General features: G+C 33.4%; 1 protein-coding gene across 1 annotated transcript in view; it reads right to left on the minus strand.

The window, feature by feature from the left end:
* Positions 1-15,394, minus strand: part of LOC136062222 (uncharacterized) — a 32,276-nt gene extending 16,882 nt beyond the window's left edge. Inside the window, exons 1-3 of the mRNA XM_065761032.1 lie at positions 15,217-15,394; positions 14,842-14,928; positions 14,573-14,659 (exon numbers count right to left, since the gene is read on the minus strand). Coding sequence (XP_065617104.1) covers positions 14,573-14,659; positions 14,842-14,928; positions 15,217-15,394 — 352 coding nt within the window. The remainder of the gene's footprint in view (positions 1-14,572; positions 14,660-14,841; positions 14,929-15,216) is intronic.
* Between the last annotated feature and the right edge of the window lie 4,366 nt (positions 15,395-19,760).

Raw genomic sequence — 19,760 nt, forward strand, 5'->3', positions numbered from 1 at the left:
TTAAAAGAAAAGCAAGCGGGGAGCTTGTAGCTGATTGAAGAATTCAAGAAAGAAGTAGTCCGTGGATTCGGAGCCTGCGCGTGGTCGTGTCAGGAAGTTCTACTGGTGGGTAGCATTAGGAAGTCGAGCGGGGAGCTTGTAGTCCTTTTGTACGAACTTCAATTCTTTCATAGTGAATTCAGGTTAGCCTTGAGGATCGGTGGGTCAAATCCTCCCCAGGTTTTTACCGTGTGGTTTCCTGGGTGATCATATCTTATGTTATTTATTTTCCGCTGCTTTATATCTTGATATGATTGTTTAGATTATTTTAACCTAGAATTGCTTAATTTGACTAAGTAACAACTTGGCTAATTAATCTAGGCTACGCAATCTGTGTGTTTAAGGGGTCTAAAACCGTTCAGTTATCAATTAAGAAAAAAAATAACAAAGAGTATGATTTCAAATGAAATAGAATGTAGGGGAAAAAAATATATGTGGTTGACCCTAACTAATTTGTTAAGAATTCATAGTCGACACAAAAATTTTAGAATTAAGATTTGTTGTTGTTGACCTATTATTATGCATGTGAGAGGAATGATTAATGTATAGTTGTACTCCATGAATGCTAAATAATTACTCAAGAAAATAAAACAATTTCTAAATCATTAAATCAACATTAAATTAATTAAATTGAAGGGGTGGTTTCCTACAAAGAAATTTTATAGTATCTATGATGAAATTATTCAATAAACTAAATTTATTATGGAAAATGATATTCTTTTTAAAGTAGATTTATTTTGTGATTCAGATTAAATATTACAAATCTAAAGGTGTGTTTAGTATTATATCATATTCTCATATAAAATTAGGTCTTACATATGAGGTCTTACATATGGATCTTATATATGTTACCCATATGTAAGAAGAAAATGTAGTATACACGAAACAATTTTTTGCATTAGCATACCTTATTGTCCTTTGCTAACGTAGGAGTCAAGTGGAGTTGACTGAGCTTTTCATCATGTGTTTCTAGGAATGGCAACAGGTCGGGTTCGGGCCGAGTTTTTTCATACCCGGACCCGACCCGCGGGCCAAGACCCGCGGCTCGAACCAGGCCCGTTTAATAATCGGATTTTTTTTTTCCGGGGCCCGGACCCGCGGGCCCTGTCCCTCATGACCAACCCAACCCTAAATCAGAAACAAAAATTTTGATTTAGGATTTTTCGGCCCGAAATCACAAACACAAACATAAATCCAAACACAAGCACAAACATAAACACAGAAATCACAAATACAGATTTCAGATCTACAATTTTCCCTTTCAAAATCACAAACCAAACACAAATTTCAGATCTATGATTTTCATTTTTCCCTTTCAGAAATCATAACACAGATTTCAGATCTACAATTTTCCCTATCAAAATCACAAACCAAACACAAATTTCAGATATATGATTTTCATTTTTCCCTTTCAGAAATGATAAACACAAACACAAACCGAGGCGAACTGCGAAACTGAACCCAGAAAAAAGAAAAAAAGAAAAAAAATGGAGAATGTCGTGGAGTGAGGCCATGTCACGCTTGTAGTTGTGGCCATGGGCGAGGAAGATGAAACGGAGTTGAGAGAGTAGACTGTAGAGAGCCTGTGCGGCGGCGGCGTGGGGTAAAGCAGGTGCGGCGACGGCGTGAGGAAGATGAGAGGGGCGGTGGCGTAAGGAAGATGAGAGGGGTAGAGGACTGTGGCCGTGTGTGTTGTGGACTTGTGGCCGTGAGTGTGAGAGAGCAGAGCCAGAGAGATGAAGAGGGAGAGGCGGATGTGTGAGCTGATGATTCAGCTGAAATGAGGAGAAGAAGAGAAGAGTTTAGGGTTTACTATATATATATATGGGAGGGTAATTTAGTAATTATATATATATATATATATATATATAAGGAAAGTAAAAAAGAATCCATGAAAAGTTGTGATTATTGGAGTAGTACATAATGAAACAAAAAAAAAAAAAAAATGGTACAAATGATATCTATACAAGGTAGTTCATTTAATGAAAAGAAGAAGAGGAGTCACTTTAGATGATTTGGTTGCGTTCAAAGGAGAGTAATTAATGCACTAGAAATGCAGAGTGAATTGATCCAAGTTGAGATAAGGAATAAAAATAGGGAGAGAAAGACCTAAAATAACATTAGTAGAAGTAATAAAAAATGAGTTATCAATTAAGAAAAAAAATAACAAAGAGTATGATTTCAAATGAAATAGAATGTAGGAGAAAAAAATATATGTGGTTGACCCTAACTAATTTGTTAAGAATTCATAGTCGACCCAAAAATTTTAAAATTAAGATTTGTTGTTGTTGACCTATTATTATGCATGTGAGAGGAATGATTAATGTATAGTTGTACTCCATGAATGCTAAATAATTACTCAAGAAAATAAAACAATTTCTAAATCATTAAATCAACATTAAATTAATTAAATTGAAGGGATGGTTTCCTACAAAGAAATTTTATAGTATCTATGATGAAATTATTCAATAAACTAAATGTATTATGGAAAATGATATTCTTTTTAAAGCAGATTTATTTGTGATTCAGATTAAATATTACAAATTTAAAGGTGTGTTTAGTATTATATCATATTCTCATATAAAATTAGGTCTTACATATGAGGTCTTACATATGGATCTTATATATGTTACCCATATGTAAGAAGAAAATGTAGTATACACGAAACAATTTTTTGCATCAGCATACCTTATTGTCCTTTGCTAACGTAGGAGTCAAGTGGGGTTGACCGAGCTTTTCATCATGTGTTTCTATATCTAATTTCATTTCAGCATGTTCAGACTTCATCAATAATCCTCCTAGAATTTAGAGGCTACAATCTTGACAAATTTCTAGCTGCAATCGAGAAGATGATGTTAGCATTTTACTATATAACTGCAAAAGCAACAGATTACATTCTTAATTAATTTTAAGGCTAAAATATAGTTAATAACTTTGATGTTTAGGCTAAAATTAGCTAGGTTCAAAAGTTTTTAAAACAGACCAATTTAGTCTCTAATCAGAGAGAGAGAGAGAGAGAGAGAGAGATTACCAATTTAGGGACCAAGTTGATGAAGAGTTTTGAAAAAATTTAGAATTGGTTAGCGTTAGCCCAAACACTAGAGGTGTTAAGTGTATTTTACCCTTAATTTTAATTTATATAGTTTCTAAATTAGTCTTTTATTTGAATTTGAATTTGAATTTTACAATCAATGAAGAGCATAACATTTTCAAAACAAAAGCTATGTGGCAAGCTATATATTAAGAGCATGTAAAAAAAATGATGCCAATAGTGGATCTATAAAAGAACCAATAACAATTTGTCACTTAAGTTTTGTTATGAAAATGTTACGCATATAGCACTATTCTTTTAGATATATTTTCTTTCCTAGTTTATCTAGATCAAAGTTGAGTCATATTAGTGACTCTATAATATCATATTGGGTTGATCCGTTGGATATATAAATAAATAATACCAAATTCAAAATCCTATATCCCACAAGGAGCTGTAAACTTTTGAACATATTTGACATCTTTGGAAACCATGACATGCACTTCAGGTCTGCATATTATGCAATCACACACTCACATATTGCAATATGGTAATAAACTGAAAAGGGGAAAAAATGTAGAACAATTTCTTTACCGGTTAATTTGTTAACATAAAAATGCAGAAGTTGTGAAGGTCATATTTTTTTGCCAAATAGTATAAGGAGTGAGGCTGTTAATCAATCAATTGTTTTTAAAAAAATTAATAAATACAATAAGATCTAAACCTATAACATTTGTTATATGATAATTACTCTTTACTATCATCTCAAGGAACCAATAATTTATATATTTTTTTTGTTAAGCGAAATTCAATCATAAATTTCTTATTTGCAATAAGAGATTTTGCAAATTAAGTAAGCTAACTACAAAACACCAATTCTAATCATTTGAGAGTGTGTTATTACTTTTGATAAATATCTCTAGCCACTTACCGAAAAATAGTTCTACTTACAAGAAAAAATGTCTCTGGCCGCGAAGTCGCTTTCCAAGGCAAGACGTTGGGTGTTGAGTGTGAGCTTTCTGAACCTACCAGTTTATTTATCATGTTGGGGATTCATTCAAGCTGGCTAAAGATGTATATGATATAGGAAATTGTGCAGTAAAATGGGGCCCATAATTTTTTTTTTTTTTAAAGAATAAAACTTCTTGTTTAATCAAGTTAATAAATTGCATAGGATAAAGTTTTATTCCAAATTTAGTTTGAAAAATATCTTTAAATTTCAAATATATATTTTTATTGGATGTGAATTTTGACAAATATACCATTATATTATATTTTCTTATTATATCATTTATACTTGCAAAATTTCAAAAAGATTAAAGATTAGTAGTTACATTTCAATCAAATAATTAAATTTCAAGTTTTTGTAGTCTTTAGATATGTAAAAAAATACATTTATGAATGAAAAAGTAATTAATATCCTAATTGAATGAAATTTAATATGCATATTAAGAACACAAAGAACATCTAGTCCAATCAGGGGCGGAGGGAGGGGGACAAATGTTTTGACCTCCCCACCCTCTCCTACAAAAAAAAAAAAAAATCTCAATTAAGTGAATTCACGTTACCTTTGCAACTTTTATAGTAGTAGTAGACTTTTACTCCTAGTACAATTATATATATAAAATTAATAGACCCCACTTAGTAAACTTGATAGACTAGACAAAGCCACCTGTAGAATTTTTTTATGTGTCAAGTTTTTTTCTTGAATAGCCAACTTGAGACATACATCCATGACATGCAGTCCACTGAAGAGTTTTCAGCAGTTAAAAGAATTGGATAGCTTGCTAAAAAGATAGTAAAAATGAAAAAGAATGTTTCATATCCATTGGTTTACTCATTAGTGACTTTGGTATTGATCTTACCAGTTACAATAGCTACTGTTGAAAGAGCTTTTTCAGTAATGAACATAATTAAAAATCAATTACGCAATCGAATAGGAGATCAGTGATGAATGATTGCTTAGTCACATATATTAAGAAAAATATATTCAAGACTATTGAGTGTGAATAAATCATGCAGCGGTTTCAAAATATAAAAAATCTCCAAGGGCAATTGAGTAAAATAAGCTAGATGTGAAAAAATAAATTTAAGTTTACATTTTATGTTAGATTCTGTATAACAATTACGTTATCATATAGTTGTTTACTTATTTTGTTATTAATATCGATTAATTTTTTTTAGATTAAGTTTTTACTTCCAATCTTGTCTTTTAATCTTGCCCCCCCTGACCTAAATTCCTGGCTCCGCCACTGAGTCCAATAGTTATATTTTCAAAATATATAGTCTTGTTAATTTTCTAGTGAGATCTTGAAGGGTTTTTCTATTAATAATTGTCGTACTCTATATCATTTATGCCCAAATGAGTCTCTTTGTCGTCTTTGGAACAAGAAATGAAACCTTTTTCTTTTTCAAAAGAAAAAGAAAAAAAGAACTAGATCCTTGCCTTGAAAAAGAAAAGGAGGGAACATGTTAAAAATATAAAAAAAAAAAGAGAAAGGAAGAACACATGATATCATTTGGTCAGATTTTAATTAAAGATTTGATACCTGAGAAATTAACGAACAGGCAATAACTTTATACAATAGCTATGAGGCCAAATCAAGGCTGATTTAATTTAATTTGAATCCTAAAGACAACTATAAGTCAGATTTTTATACTTAAATATTATTTTATATAATATTTACATAATATTTTTATTTAAAATCTGTTCTTTTTGTTTTTTGATATATGCAAAATTACTAATTAAGCTTTTGTATTTTTGTTTTGCTAACATCTTGTTTCTAAATGATAATATGACTAATTTACTTAATCTTCTGGTTATATAATTGAGTTTAAATAGGCTTTTATTAATTTTAATTTTATAAAAAATTATACAAAAGCAATGGTAACAAAATTCCCCAAAAAAAAAAATCCAATCTTTTTATATAATCAAAATCATTAAATTTCTAACTATTTTTGAAAAGTATTGTAAGGACCAAATTTGAGTTCATAGCCCAAGGTATGAATGTGTATGGTTTTAAACCCCTTAAAATACAACCGGATTAATCTAGTTAATTAGCCAAGTTATTACTTAGTCCAAATTCCAGATCTAGGTTATCACAATTAGACAATCATATCATGTAAAGTAGCGGAAAATATAAATAACACAAAGATATGATCACCTAGAAAAATCAAATCGATAAAAAACCCGGGGATGATTTAATCTAGTTATCCTCAAGGTAAACTTGAATCAATTATAGAAAGAATATAAGTTTTACAATAGAATTTAGACCACTAACATTCTATTGCTACCCACCAGTAGAAACTTACTAACACGACCACATGTAAGTTCCGGGACCACGGACTCCTTCTTTTTTGGATTCTCCAACAAGTACAAGCACTTCCGCTTTTGTATCTTTAAGCTCTTATGGTAGCAACTGAATGATCATCAAGTTTTAGAAAAAATCTCCTCCTTGATAATCATAAGTTTGTGTGAAGGAAAACTTCTCGCAGATCTCACAAGAAATTCACACAAACAACAATATGAGCAACCTCTAAAATGTGACTAAGGTTTGCCTTATATACATAAGGTAAAAATATAAAACCCTAAATGTTTTAGGAGTTAGGGCTAAGTTGGAAATCTGCAGAAAAAAACGCATTTGCCCGATTTTTGATTAATCGAGCCTAAGTTAAGATCAATCGAGCCAGGTCGAAATGCACAATAACTTCTACATCAGTTCGATTCCAACTTTATATAAAAGAACCAACTTTGAGCAAGTCTAAACAAGACTAAACAACCTGTTTTGATTATGGTTTGCTAACAATACACATTAGAGTTCTAAATATATGAAATCCTAAGTTTTAGAACCTAACAAACTTCCCTTTTGGCAATCCGTTACAAAACACAAACTAAAAGCTCAAAGTTTACAAAATAAAGCTCTTTACAAAACAAATTCAATTCTAATTGCTATCTATCAGTTGCAAGTGTAGACAGCAACTCAATTGAATCAACTATAATTCTCGAAATACTCAATGAACGCATAAACGCATGTGTGACAGAAAAACAGTAAATCAACAAATATGCAAACTAACTTTCCCCCTAAGTTAGATACATCAAAAACAATGTTAACTCCCCCTAAACAGAACATTCTTGTATTTTTCACGCATATTCCCACATTTCATCTAAATTCCCTCATTTTTGTCACGAATTGACAAAGATAATCAAACAAAGAGTGACAAAGGTCAAGAGAAAATAGACAATTAAGGGAATACAAACAATTCAACTTTATAGAAAATAGAGATAACTCCCCTTATGAACAAAAAGGTTAAAAACAACATTTCTCCTTCTATAAAAATAGGAAAAACAAACATGTTTTGGGAAAAAGTGTTGGGGAAAAGTTAAAAGGGGGGGGGGGTGGGGGGAACACATAAACAAAAGTTAAAAACTAAGGTGAGAATACACATAAAGAAAAATATTCTCTCTTTCAATAAATGCAAACTTGACACCATGTGACCCATAAACAGTTGCATGAATAGAGAAAAAATTTGCACTTGACACTATTTGGAAAACTCAAATTTTTGAAAAACAGAGCAATTTAATGCAGAAACTTCTCAAAGCACAATGTTTTATGAATAAAATGTATGAGTATGAGATGAAAAGTTTTTCAAAAAAACTTTGAATTTAACCCAGATCTTCCAAAATCAAGATTTTCAATCAATTTGTCCTCAAATCTCAAACTTTAAACACATTTTGCATTAAGATCAAGGAACTTTTAATCTTGGATAGCCATAACAAGATCACATACAATATAATGTACCAACTTTAGCAAATAGTAACTTGTGTATTGTATGCAACTAGCAAAAACTTGAGATACATATGAGGTGATATGTGAATAGAAATCAAACTCAATTTCTACAAAATTCATTACATAAATTCGAAAGAGACTATCACCAAAAGAGTTACATCATATAACTCTCACATCTCCTAGAATAAAAGTTTGTAATCATGTAAATTTTTTATTTATCTCATAATGTACACAGCAATTTTAATTGAGCAGAAACTTATTAAAATAGCCGGGATAATGTACACATCAATTTTATTTAATTGATAAAATTATAATCCAATAATATACACACCAATTTTAGTATTTAAACCGAGACTACACTTTATGTTATTTTTGTGCATGTGCTATACTTTCTCGAGTACAAAATCTTACAATATGCATTAAGGTGTTCATGATTGGCTAGTAAACAGTGGTGAGATGATTATTTATGCCTTTTCCAAAAGGATCAAGTCCGATAATCAAATGCATGTGACTTCAAGATCAAGAAAAAGTGATAAAAAACTATAAACATCTTTCCCACACAACATACACTACAAAACTCAAATTAGTAAAGTGTAATAAATAAGTTCATTAAAACTAAACAAGATACATAAACATGTTATGTAAAGATAATATGGTCAACCTTGATTTCAAATCCAAGATCTATAATACAAATCACAAAAATCTTTTTGGTTTTAAAAAAAAGACGTAAATGCACTTTTAGTCCCTACGTTTTGATGTTTTTCCATTTTAGTCCCTACATTTTAGTTTTTCCACTTTTAGTCCCTAAACCAATTAATGCGTTCCATTTTAGTTCTTTCCATCAGTCAACCGATGGAAAATGCTGATGTGGCAGTCGGAAGAATTAAAATATTATAAAAAATGCCACATCACCCTGACACATCAGCATATAAATTTCAAAAATTAATTTATTAATTTTAACAAAATTAAAAAACATAAAAATAAGTCTGAAAATCAAAACCAAGAACACAAAGAACACAAAATACAAACCCAGAACCAAACACAAACTCAAATTTAAAAACACAAAAAACACAACCCAAAAAAAAAAAAAAATTCAAAATCCCAAAATGGCAGAACACAGGAGCACAGACTCAAAAAATTCATACATTCTCATACCTGCCTCTCTCTCTCTCTCTCTCTCTCTCTCTCTCTCTCTCTTCCAAACCCAGCTCAAACACAAACCCAGAACCAACCCTTCCAAAACATTCTCAAACATTCCTTTCTCTCTCTCTCTTCCAAAACTCTCACAAATATCTTTCAAACTCCTTGGCTGGCCTCCTTCACTTATCATCGCCGCCACCACCACAATCGATGGTGGTTTTTTCTTTTCTTTCTCTGACCGATCCTCTTTAATGCCTGGCTTGTCTGAATCCGGAACCACCGACGACGAAAAAGAAGACGAATAACAAGCCCCTGTAATCTGGATTTGATTTTTTTTTTTCTGGTTTCATTTTCTGGGTTTGGGTATTTGATTTTCGAGTTTGATTTTTTGGGTTTGATTTTTTCGGTAAGTTGATCTGGGTTTGATTTTTTCGGTATTTGTTCTGGGTTTGATTTTTTTGGTAAGCAGATTTGGATTTGATTTTTTCGATATTTGTTCTGGGTTTGATTTTCGGGTTTGATTTTCTGGATTTGAGTATTTGTTTTGGCCGTCACTCTTCTCGATCTCGTCAAGTGCCATATGCAGGTCCGATTCTTCTAGATCCCTCGCTCTCTTTTGTTTTTAGCTTCCGTGTCAAAGCTTTTCTCCATGGGTCTTCGGCCATGGATCGGCCATGAAAGGAGAGAGAGCTCGGGTATGAGCCATGAGACAAAAGAGAGTTTGAGATGGTAGAGAGAGTTTGAGATGAGAGAGTAGTGTGTGGCTGTGTATTTTGAGTTTGAGATGAGAGAATAGAATTTGAGTTTGAGATGAAAATGTGTGGCCGGTTTGAGTTTGATGTGCTCAGGTTTGGATCTTGTTTTTGTGTTCTTTGTGTTATTCTTGTTTTTAATTCTGGGTTGCGGGGCTGAGCTCTTGGGTTTAATTTGATTCAACGGGTTTAATTTTGAATTTGTGTTCTTGGTTTGATTTTCTGATATATTTTTATGTTTTAAATTTTGTTTTTATGTTTTTTAATTTTGTTAAAATTAATAAATTAATTTTTGAAATTTATATGCTGATGTGTCAGGGTGATGTGGCATTTTTTATAATATTTTAATTCTTCCGGCTGCCACCTCAACATTTTCCGTCGGTTGATTGACGGAAAGGACTAAAATGGAATGCGTTAATTGGTTTAGGGATTAAAAGTGGAAAAAATAAAATGTAGGGACTAAAATGGAAAAACGTCAAAACGTAGGGACTAAAAGTGCATTTACGCCTAAAAAAAATTATGACCAAAAACAAAAAGCACACATTCTACTAAATGAATAATGCAAATGCAATGCATGATAGTGCTTAACTAATCTATAGAAGGTACACAAATAAGAAATATCAATTTCTTAATTAACACTTGAGTATATGTACAATTAGTACATACTCACACAAAATCAGAAATAGTTTAGCACATATACAACACATATTATTTAAGTTTTTTCACAATGTCAAGCATGTTCTAAATCAAGAGAGATATATCATTATTCATGTAATCCTCAAGAAAAATAAAACAAGACTCAAAATAAAATATTTTTGCCTTTTTGAAAATTTTTCAAAAACGTAAAAAAAAAAAAAAAAAAAAAAAAAAAAAAAAAACATGTCCACAAAATAATTAAAAGAATTAAATTAGGGACAAGTCAACAACACTTATCTTAAGAATCTTTTCTCACCCATATAGCACGAGTTTTCGGCTTTGTAGGTGAAATTCATGTGAAGCAGAGTGTATTTGAGAGATTACACCAAGCCTCTGAGAAAGACTGAAATCCAGCAATTTTCTTTCACAAGGCAACAAGCTTAAATTTTTCAAAAGCATATGAAGCATTTTATTTGGACTTATGGCAGGAGAAATATCATCACATATCCTAGATTGACATACAGAATGCTTAAATTTCAATTTATGATAATTAGGACGAATGTGACCAGAAACACCATAAAAGTGACAACAAGAACAAATTTAGGAACATCAGTATTCTAACAACAAATTTAGTCTCAGATTTTGGTTTTTGCTCAACAAAGAACAATTTGGTCTAATATGACCAATAACACCACAAAGGTGACAGGTAGGCACAAAAACAGATTTATTATGCTCTCTGACAATAGGTTTAGATATAAGTTTAAAAATTTCAACGTTTACATCAGAACTTTTACCTTTGTCTGACCTAGCAAAATAACCTTTTCTTTATTATTCTTTTGAAAGGAGGGATATAAACTTTCTCAGTTTTAGGCTTAAGAGAAACAAAAACATTTCTGTTATCAGCAGCAGGCTTAGTACTAGTCAAATTTTTAATTTTAACTTTAGATTCAACTAACTCTTGTTCCAAGCTTTTTATCTTCTCATCTTGAGAGGAAATTTGATTTCTCAAAAATTCATTATTTTTATTAGACTCATCTAATCTAACAACTAATTCCTCTTTTTCAAGATTAGCCAATTTTAACTCTTCCTTGAATTTCTTAGAAATTTTCATAGATTTCAATAATTCCTTAAGGAGAGTTTCACAGGCATCAATAAAATCAATAGAAACAACAGTGTCCTTTTTATTCAAATTATCACAAATATGAGCAAAAAGACACTTCAAATTATTCATGATAATAGGAGTCAAGGATCAGCTCTTAGATCAAAAGATCTAAAAAAAAAGAGCTACCTGTTCTGATACCATTTGTATGGTTTTAGATCCCTTAACTTCTGCATTTGCCCGATTTTCGATTGATCAAGCCTAAGCTTTGATCAATCGAGCTAGGTTGAAATGCACAATAACTTCTGCATTAGCTCGATTCTAACTTTACATAAAAGAACAAACTTTGAGCAAGTTTAAACAAGACTAAACAGCCTGTTTTGATCATGGTTTGCCAACAATACATATTAGAGTTTTAAATACATAAAATCCTAAGTTTTAGAACCTAACAGAATGGACTTAGACCCAACAAGCTCAAAACAATGAATTTGTAAAGAATGGGTTAGAAAACTGGATTTTAGTTAATCAAACAACAAGTTAGGTAGGCTTGATGACAAAAGAGTGAAAATAAACAAGTTTAAACTGAAGAAAAAAGTCTTTAGCAATATTCGAGGAGACTAGTTCTTATATAATGTTCTTAAGTATGGTTACAAGTCTGATTCTAGATTGCTACAGTGTCTCTTTCTTCATTTTTCAATCCCCTTCCCTGCAGGGGTCTCTTACATTATATATCTCCATCTTAATGATCTTGGCCTTCCATTTTTTGATCATCCAAACTACTACTTGAGTGCTTGTCTCATCGGACACCCTTTCTAACATTTTGTGAGTTGGGATAGCCAAGACAGCACTGTTCAGGAGTCTTCCCCATATACATGTGGCCAGAAAGTTAGCTGCAAAACATTTAATGCGGTAGCAGTAGCTTTTCCTTAGATATTTCTAAGCTTCCCTCCCTTTTGTGCGTTCACAATATGCGTCCTGTCAGTAGAACTTCCAGGAAAGTCACCTTGAATAATAAGACATGTATTTGATTTGTACTTTGCTCATCCGAGAAGGTGAGCCTCCACGGACTACCTTTCCCATTCTCTCTATTTGCATCTCACTTATGGGACTCTGAACTTGACATTTTCGCTACTATTTATTGGTCCTCGGACAAATCAACCTCCTCAGACAAAGTCTAAGGCCCAATATAAAATTTTGGGCCCTTGTCCCTAATACAAGTATCTTTTTCATTTGAGATATCTTTCATCTAAATTTTATGATATAATTTTTATATTGCTAGTTACCAATTTATTTTGACATTCTATTAATTTTTCAAGTCTTTTTTTCTCTCTTCAAAATCTTCAAATTAATCAAGATTATTGTTCTATTAAATTATGAATTATAAAATATTTATAAATAAAAGACATATTATTTACAATATGAAATTATAAAATAACGACTGCAAAAGTGTATCATTTCTATCTTATGTCATAGTGGTGTTCATCGTACACAAACTGTTTTATACATAGCCTAAATAAATAAATAAACTGTTACTTGAATTTATGATTTCTAAGTTGGCGTGGCTAAGAGTGATATTAAAATATTATTTTTATGCCATGTGCATGCTACCACATGACCTTAATAAATAAATAAATAAAAAAGCCCTCAAAAACAAAACTTGAACTAAACTAAAATCCTATCATAGCATTTGTGAAAAAGTTTTAATTTTACTCTCGTTGTAATTTTAGAAAGAAAAAAAAAAGAAGGTGGATCAGACTAATAAAGTGAGTGAATTTGACAATTTCTTTTTGCTCTCATTGTTTGATTTGTGATTTGAAAGATTTGAGCATCACCATATTTGGTCCTAGAGGTTCTCTCCTGGCCACCCAGCAAATTTTTGGCTTTGTCCCTACACCTCCATCTTTGAGAGCCCCTTGCATTCCAAGTTTTACTATAATTCATTTCAAGCTTTTAAATTTTTTTTAGTTTAAAAATGTTCAACGAAGGCTCACGTTAGCCTCTATTAAACTAATCTATTAAACACACCCAAAGTAGCGTCATTTTGGTAATTTTAATATATTTAATAAATAAAATTATTATTTTATTATTATTTCAATTTTTTTTTAAAAGGTTAATTTAAATATTAAAAAAAAACCCAAAATTGAAAAAAATTTGTTACTCTAGCATTTTCCCTTCTACATTGCTACAAATTAAGCTAGGGAAGGGTTCGCCAACGAGAAGGTGGCGGCCACTTACCATAATTAAAAGTTTCAGTGTACTATAATATATCTAGGACAAAATTGGGAAATGCCCTGTTTGGGCAAAAATAGCAGCTTTCTGCCCTTTTTCCAAACTATATAGGGAAATGCCCCTGTTTTGTAACTCGACAAACCGGAAATCGAGTTATATTGAAAAACTCGATTATAAATAAGCGAGTTATGTGTGAACTTTGTGCCACGCGGCCAAAACAGAAGTGACTTTATGCACACATAACTCGGTAACTGGTAAATCGAGTTTTATGAACCTGTTGCCATTTCAAACCCCAACGTCTCAGAAACTGTTCACTCTCATACAGTCATACTCTCCCTCGCTCTGCCATCACTCTCTCCTGAACTCTGCCTCAACGTCTCCCTCTCCGTTAGTCTCACTACCCCTCTACACTTTCCCTCACCCTCTCACTCACTCTCTCTCTACAATTTCCCTCACCCTCTCACTCTCCGTGGTGCTTCCGTCGAACCCTCATCGCCGCCGTTGATTACAGGTACGTTGCTCTTCTCTTTCTCTTGTTTGTTTATCACAACTGACCATAATTAGCCTTGCATGCATCTTGTTGGTTTAGAAAAAGTCATCTGGAAATCTCTGTTTCACACATACGAAGCAATTTTTTGTTGTGTGTGGGTATTTTGTGTGGGTATTTGGGCTTTCAATCAATCTTGTGTGTGTGCACCCGTGTAGAGACCATATAATAACTCCAATCAATGGCTACCTACGTTCTNTGAATACACATAGCATCCCTGAAAAGTTTATGCATCAATTTTGGGAGTGAGCTGTCCACCATTGCTACACTAATGTTCGCAGTGTGCTACGCAATAGGTTCGCACTGTTGAACCTTGTACAGTCATATCACCTACACGCACATCAATACACAGATTTGTATCCTTTTGCAATGCACCGCTTTCAAGGATGCAGAGCATCCCTGAAAAGGTTATGGTACATTTAACACAACTCAACACTGTCTCGATACCCATCCACACTCACGTGAATACACATAGCATCCCTGAAAAGTGTTTGCATCAATTTTAGGGGTGAGCTGTCCACCATTGCTACACTAATGTTTGCAGTTCTGCGTGTGCTACGCAGCAGTTCGCACTGTTGAACCTTGTACAATCATATCACCTACACGCACGTCAATACACAGATTTGTATCCTTTTGCAATGGACCGCTTTCAAGGATGCAGAGCATCCCTGAAAAGGTTATGGTACATTTAACACAACTCAGCACTGTCTCGATACCCATCCACACTTACGTGAATACACATAGCAACCTGAAAAGTGTTTGCATCAATTTTGGGAGTGAGCTGTCCACCATTGCTACACTAATGTTCGCAGTTTTGCGTGTGCTACGCAACAGGTTCGCACTGTTGAACATTGTATAGTCATAACACCTACACGCACGTCAATACACAGATATGTATCATTTTGCAAAGCACCGCTTTCAAGGATGCAGAGCATCCCTGAAAAAGGTTATGATACATTTAACACAACTCAGCACTGTCTCGTCAAGTAATGTCAGATCAAGCATAGGAATGCTGAATAGTCTCCACGTGAATAAATACACAACCTCCTTTGCAGTACACATCACCAAACTCACTGTTGTAGCACAAGCTATAGCTATATCAATAGGTGCCACTGTATAGCCAAGTCGAGTCATATCATCTTTATTCACGTGAATACTTACCCTTACAGTCACATCAACGTGAATACTTGCCCTTGCAAAACTCCTATATAAAGTCCCATTTACATCTACCCATGCAAAACATCTACACATACCAAAGTCCCATTTACATCTACCCCTTGCAAAACATATACACATACTGATCACAAGTCACATTTTCCAATGTCAATGCGCAATTGGATGCTACCTCGTTTTCCAGATAACTATAGGAGGGAGAGAGATTCCAACGAGACGGAATACTATGCCGGATTGCGCTGGGAATGGGACTTTCGCGTGAACGAGTCCAACGCTCTACACGATGATCTCGTGCGACTTGGATCGCCTCTTGTCGACCGTACCTCGCTCACACTGCCACGGAGAAACATGCACCAATATGAGCGTGCGGTGACAAAAATAAAAAAAGAGAACAATCTGATGATACTTCGTAGGTCCAGGTATCACATGCTACAACTGGCAGAAGAGTTGGCTGATGCAACGAATAGGCAACTCACTCCGACGGAACGTAACAATGTCCTCAACTACGAGGACTACCTGTCAGAGTGAATGCCTATGTGGTATATGTGTTGTGTCTAGGGTTAAGTTAATAATATTAGTAGTGTCAATGTTCAATATGCAATGCATGCATATTGGTGACATTGTGTAAGTTATTTTAAGTTTGTTGTGTTATGTTGTAGGTGCTTATTGAAAAACATCATGTCTGAGAATATTTAACTTCTATGCGTTATGTGAGAATAATCTAAATTACGAATAACGTGCATGCAAATCAATAATAAGGTTTACATAGTACAAATTCAACAACAATGACACACATACATTTAAAACATAGTTAACCAAAACCAAAATAGTTCTCTAACAAAGTCTGATTACACCACAACACAATTACTCTTCATCTGACATCTCCACATCTGACTGATAAATGGGATCACCAAGAAGTGATTGCATGAATTGTGCGTGCTCGTACCACCCTCCCTCTATTGACTCTCGAATCTCAACTTGGGTACGATATCATTAAGACGTATTTTCATTTGATTATTTTCTTCTCTTATGCGGTTCAATGCTTTACGAAGTTCGTCGATCGTGTCTCTAGGCATTTGCGATGCAAGTCGCCGAGGCACTGGCAACTTAAAACTAACCAACTCATCATAAAACATTTGTTGTTCACGAAATAACCAAGCCCACTCCTGTCTCATGATATTGTGAAGTAAGCACTATTTCGCAGATTTGGATTGATTGGATAGCTGAACTCATCTTCCAATACCCAGCAACGACCCATAGCAGTGAACACATTGTGAGGCCTATAAATTTCTGGGTTGCCAGAACCAGACATTGACTCTGAATACAATAACAACAAATGATCAAGTTAACAATGTGCATTAACTTTTAGAAAATAATGATTATGTGCAATATAAAATGTTGCTATAGTCAAGATTTCAATCTCTTGTGACCGACATTTACTACAACAAACAACCAAAATCACACCAATGTACTTATTCAACCAAAAAATACAATTTCTTCTAACCAACATTTACTACAACAAACAACCAAAATCATACCAATGTACTTATTTAACCAAAAAATATCATTGCCATAAAATTAAAAATTTAACCAAAAAAATAAAAATTCATTACAATATCAAATAAAAATACCATTGCGATAAAATTATGATGTGAGTTTTTTACCTGAAGTGATACAAATTTTACTTGAGTCCGGACGCAACTGTGGAGCAGAGCTGTAGAGTGCAACCAGTTCAGCCGAAATGCAAGACACTCTCAATGGGGAGGGATGGGCAGATAATATATGAGAATAACTCGACTCTAAGGATTTCGAGTATAATTTATAACTCGATTAATACAATATCGAGTTATGTTCAAGACTTGTACCGTACACCTGACACCAAGACAGGATAGACAGATGTTGAACAAGCGCATAACTCGATAGCTGCATAGTCGGTTATATAACTTGGTTTTCGAATTATCGAGTTTTTCACAAACAAATTGCCAAGACGGGAGTCCAAGTTCACACATAACTCGCTTATTTAATAATCGAGTTTTTCAATATAACTCGATTTCCGGTTTGTCGAGTTACAAAACAGGGGCATTTCCCTATATAGTTTGGAAAAAAGGGCAGAAAGCTGCTATTTTTGCCCAAACAGGGCATTTCCCAATTTTGTCCAATATCTAAAGAAAAGTCTCTCATTTAAAACATTTTTTGTTACAAGTCATGTTTTGGAGTTTGTCAAAAGATTTTGGAGCGACGAAGTTACTAGGGATTTCTCTTCGGTGTCTGGTCTTTGGTTGACGCTATTATGTGGAAAAGACCCCAATTTTTCAAAGATTAGAGATGCAACTGGTATTATGTCTCTGTCTTTGACCTATAGATTGAGTGGTGCTTCTTATCATATCTGTGGTCCACCCTATCGCCATAAATCTAAGCAATGAAAGCGTCTCTATCTTTGTATGCTTTTGCCGTTAGGCGTATTCCCGTTACCATTGAAATTGTGGTTAGCATTTCCAAATTTTGGAGTGTTGGCTAAAATGGGTATTAATTTACCCCTAATTTGAAACTATATAGGAAAATGCTCCTATTTTTGGAATTCCATTTTAACAAAATTGAATTATAAGCGAAACTTAACATTGCTAATATCGAGTTTTACGCATATTTTGCCACTTAAATTTTTTGAAAATTTAAGTGGAACTCAATATTTCTAATGTTGAGTTCTACTTAAAAATATACATAGAACGCGATTTTGAGAATATCGAGTTTTATACATAAATCAATTTTGTTAAAATTAAATTTCAAAACAGGAGTATTTTGCTACATAGTTTTCAAATTCAGGGTAAAAATCCATTTTCCCAGGTTTGTATTTGTGGAGAAGAATCAAAGAGCATTTTTGTGAGATATTTGGTCCTAGTCATCTTCTATGTCTTCCTCGTTGCTTTTGTAGCTAATTGAAAAGAAGAAGTGCTTTTCAGTTCCAATACGTTTTTGTTTTTAGTTTAATTTCGGATCTTAGAAGGTGGAATGTTTTTGGGCTCTATTGTTTGGGGGCAAAGGAACTTGGGTTTAATCGTTGTTTCTAGGTTCCAGTTTCTAGTTTGTTTGTTTGTTTTTTTTTTAAATTAATGTTTTTAAAAATTTTTAATAATAATAAAATATTAATTTTATTTAATAAATATTTTGAAATTGCCAAACTGAATGGAGGTTAATGAGAGGCCTAGATTGAATACTTAATTTTGAAACTTATAAAACTTCATTGAATAATAGCAAAATTAGAAGGTGAGTTTTGCATTTTTTACCTAGACCAGAAAAAATAACTTGGATAATGGCTTAGCCGAAGCTCCTTTTTGTTGACTGGTATTGGGCCTCGCAGGTCTGGGCTGGTTCAGTGTTTTTCATTTTGTTTATGACATCCATAACTTATGTTGGTGATCCCTCCTTTTCTTGGGATTCCGTGCAGGCCTCAAATCATGTTGTTATTGTATGTTGACAAGGCTAGTAGCCAAACTTTTGTGGTCACGGGCTGGGCTTTTTGTGGGCCCATTTCAAGTCAATCTCGTAACTACCTTGCACGGACTCCTGTCTATAATCTGAGTTTGATTCCGTCGGTAAGTGGGCAGGTGGGCTTTGGGCCTATTTAATTTGTTATCTAAAGCCTCCGGAATACATGCACGTTATGGAATTGATACGGGTGTGACAGTACTGTGAGTGTTTCACTGATTTGTATTTTGTAATAAAATGCATCACGGGTCTTTTGCCTTGTACTTCAACGTTAACTTGCTTCAGAATGAAAACTACCCTTTATTTTCATCAAGAAGGCTAAGACAAACAGAACCCTAACCCTTGTTCCACCCTATTTTGCCTCATGGGTTTCCAAAGGATGTTGAGATTGAAATCAAATTAGCAAGGTAAAAGCACAAAGGTTCTACGTACCTACTTTTACCCGTACTGGTCTCTTTTTTGACTAATGAGGTGCTAACAAGGTATGGCTCTCTTTTGTGTAGGAAGCCTTAGCCACTATCTCTCATCAACCTGAAACTAGCTGTTCATCAAAGGGTGTTGAGCGCGACTCTCCTAGTTAAGGTAGGGAAAAGGAATGTGTTACCTGTCTTATTTTGCTGCCCCTTCTTTAACCATTGAATTGTAAGTGAGGTGCAAATTTTTTTTTTTTTTTTTAAATCTTTTTGGTGCAAGAAACTATATACCATTTCTGTTGCAAAGTGTTGAGGGTGCTATTTGTAAGGTAAAAAGTAATGCAGGAGCAGGCAATTGTGAATATTGATACCTCTTGACAAATTATTGAGGGATTTGACTTATTTCTAGGACTTTTTTAATTGAATTTTTT

Source organism: Quercus suber, unplaced genomic scaffold (genome assembly GCF_002906115.3).
Source record: "Quercus suber isolate HL8 unplaced genomic scaffold, Cork oak 2.0 scaffold_393, whole genome shotgun sequence".
Lineage (NCBI taxonomy): Eukaryota > Viridiplantae > Streptophyta > Magnoliopsida > Fagales > Fagaceae > Quercus > Quercus suber.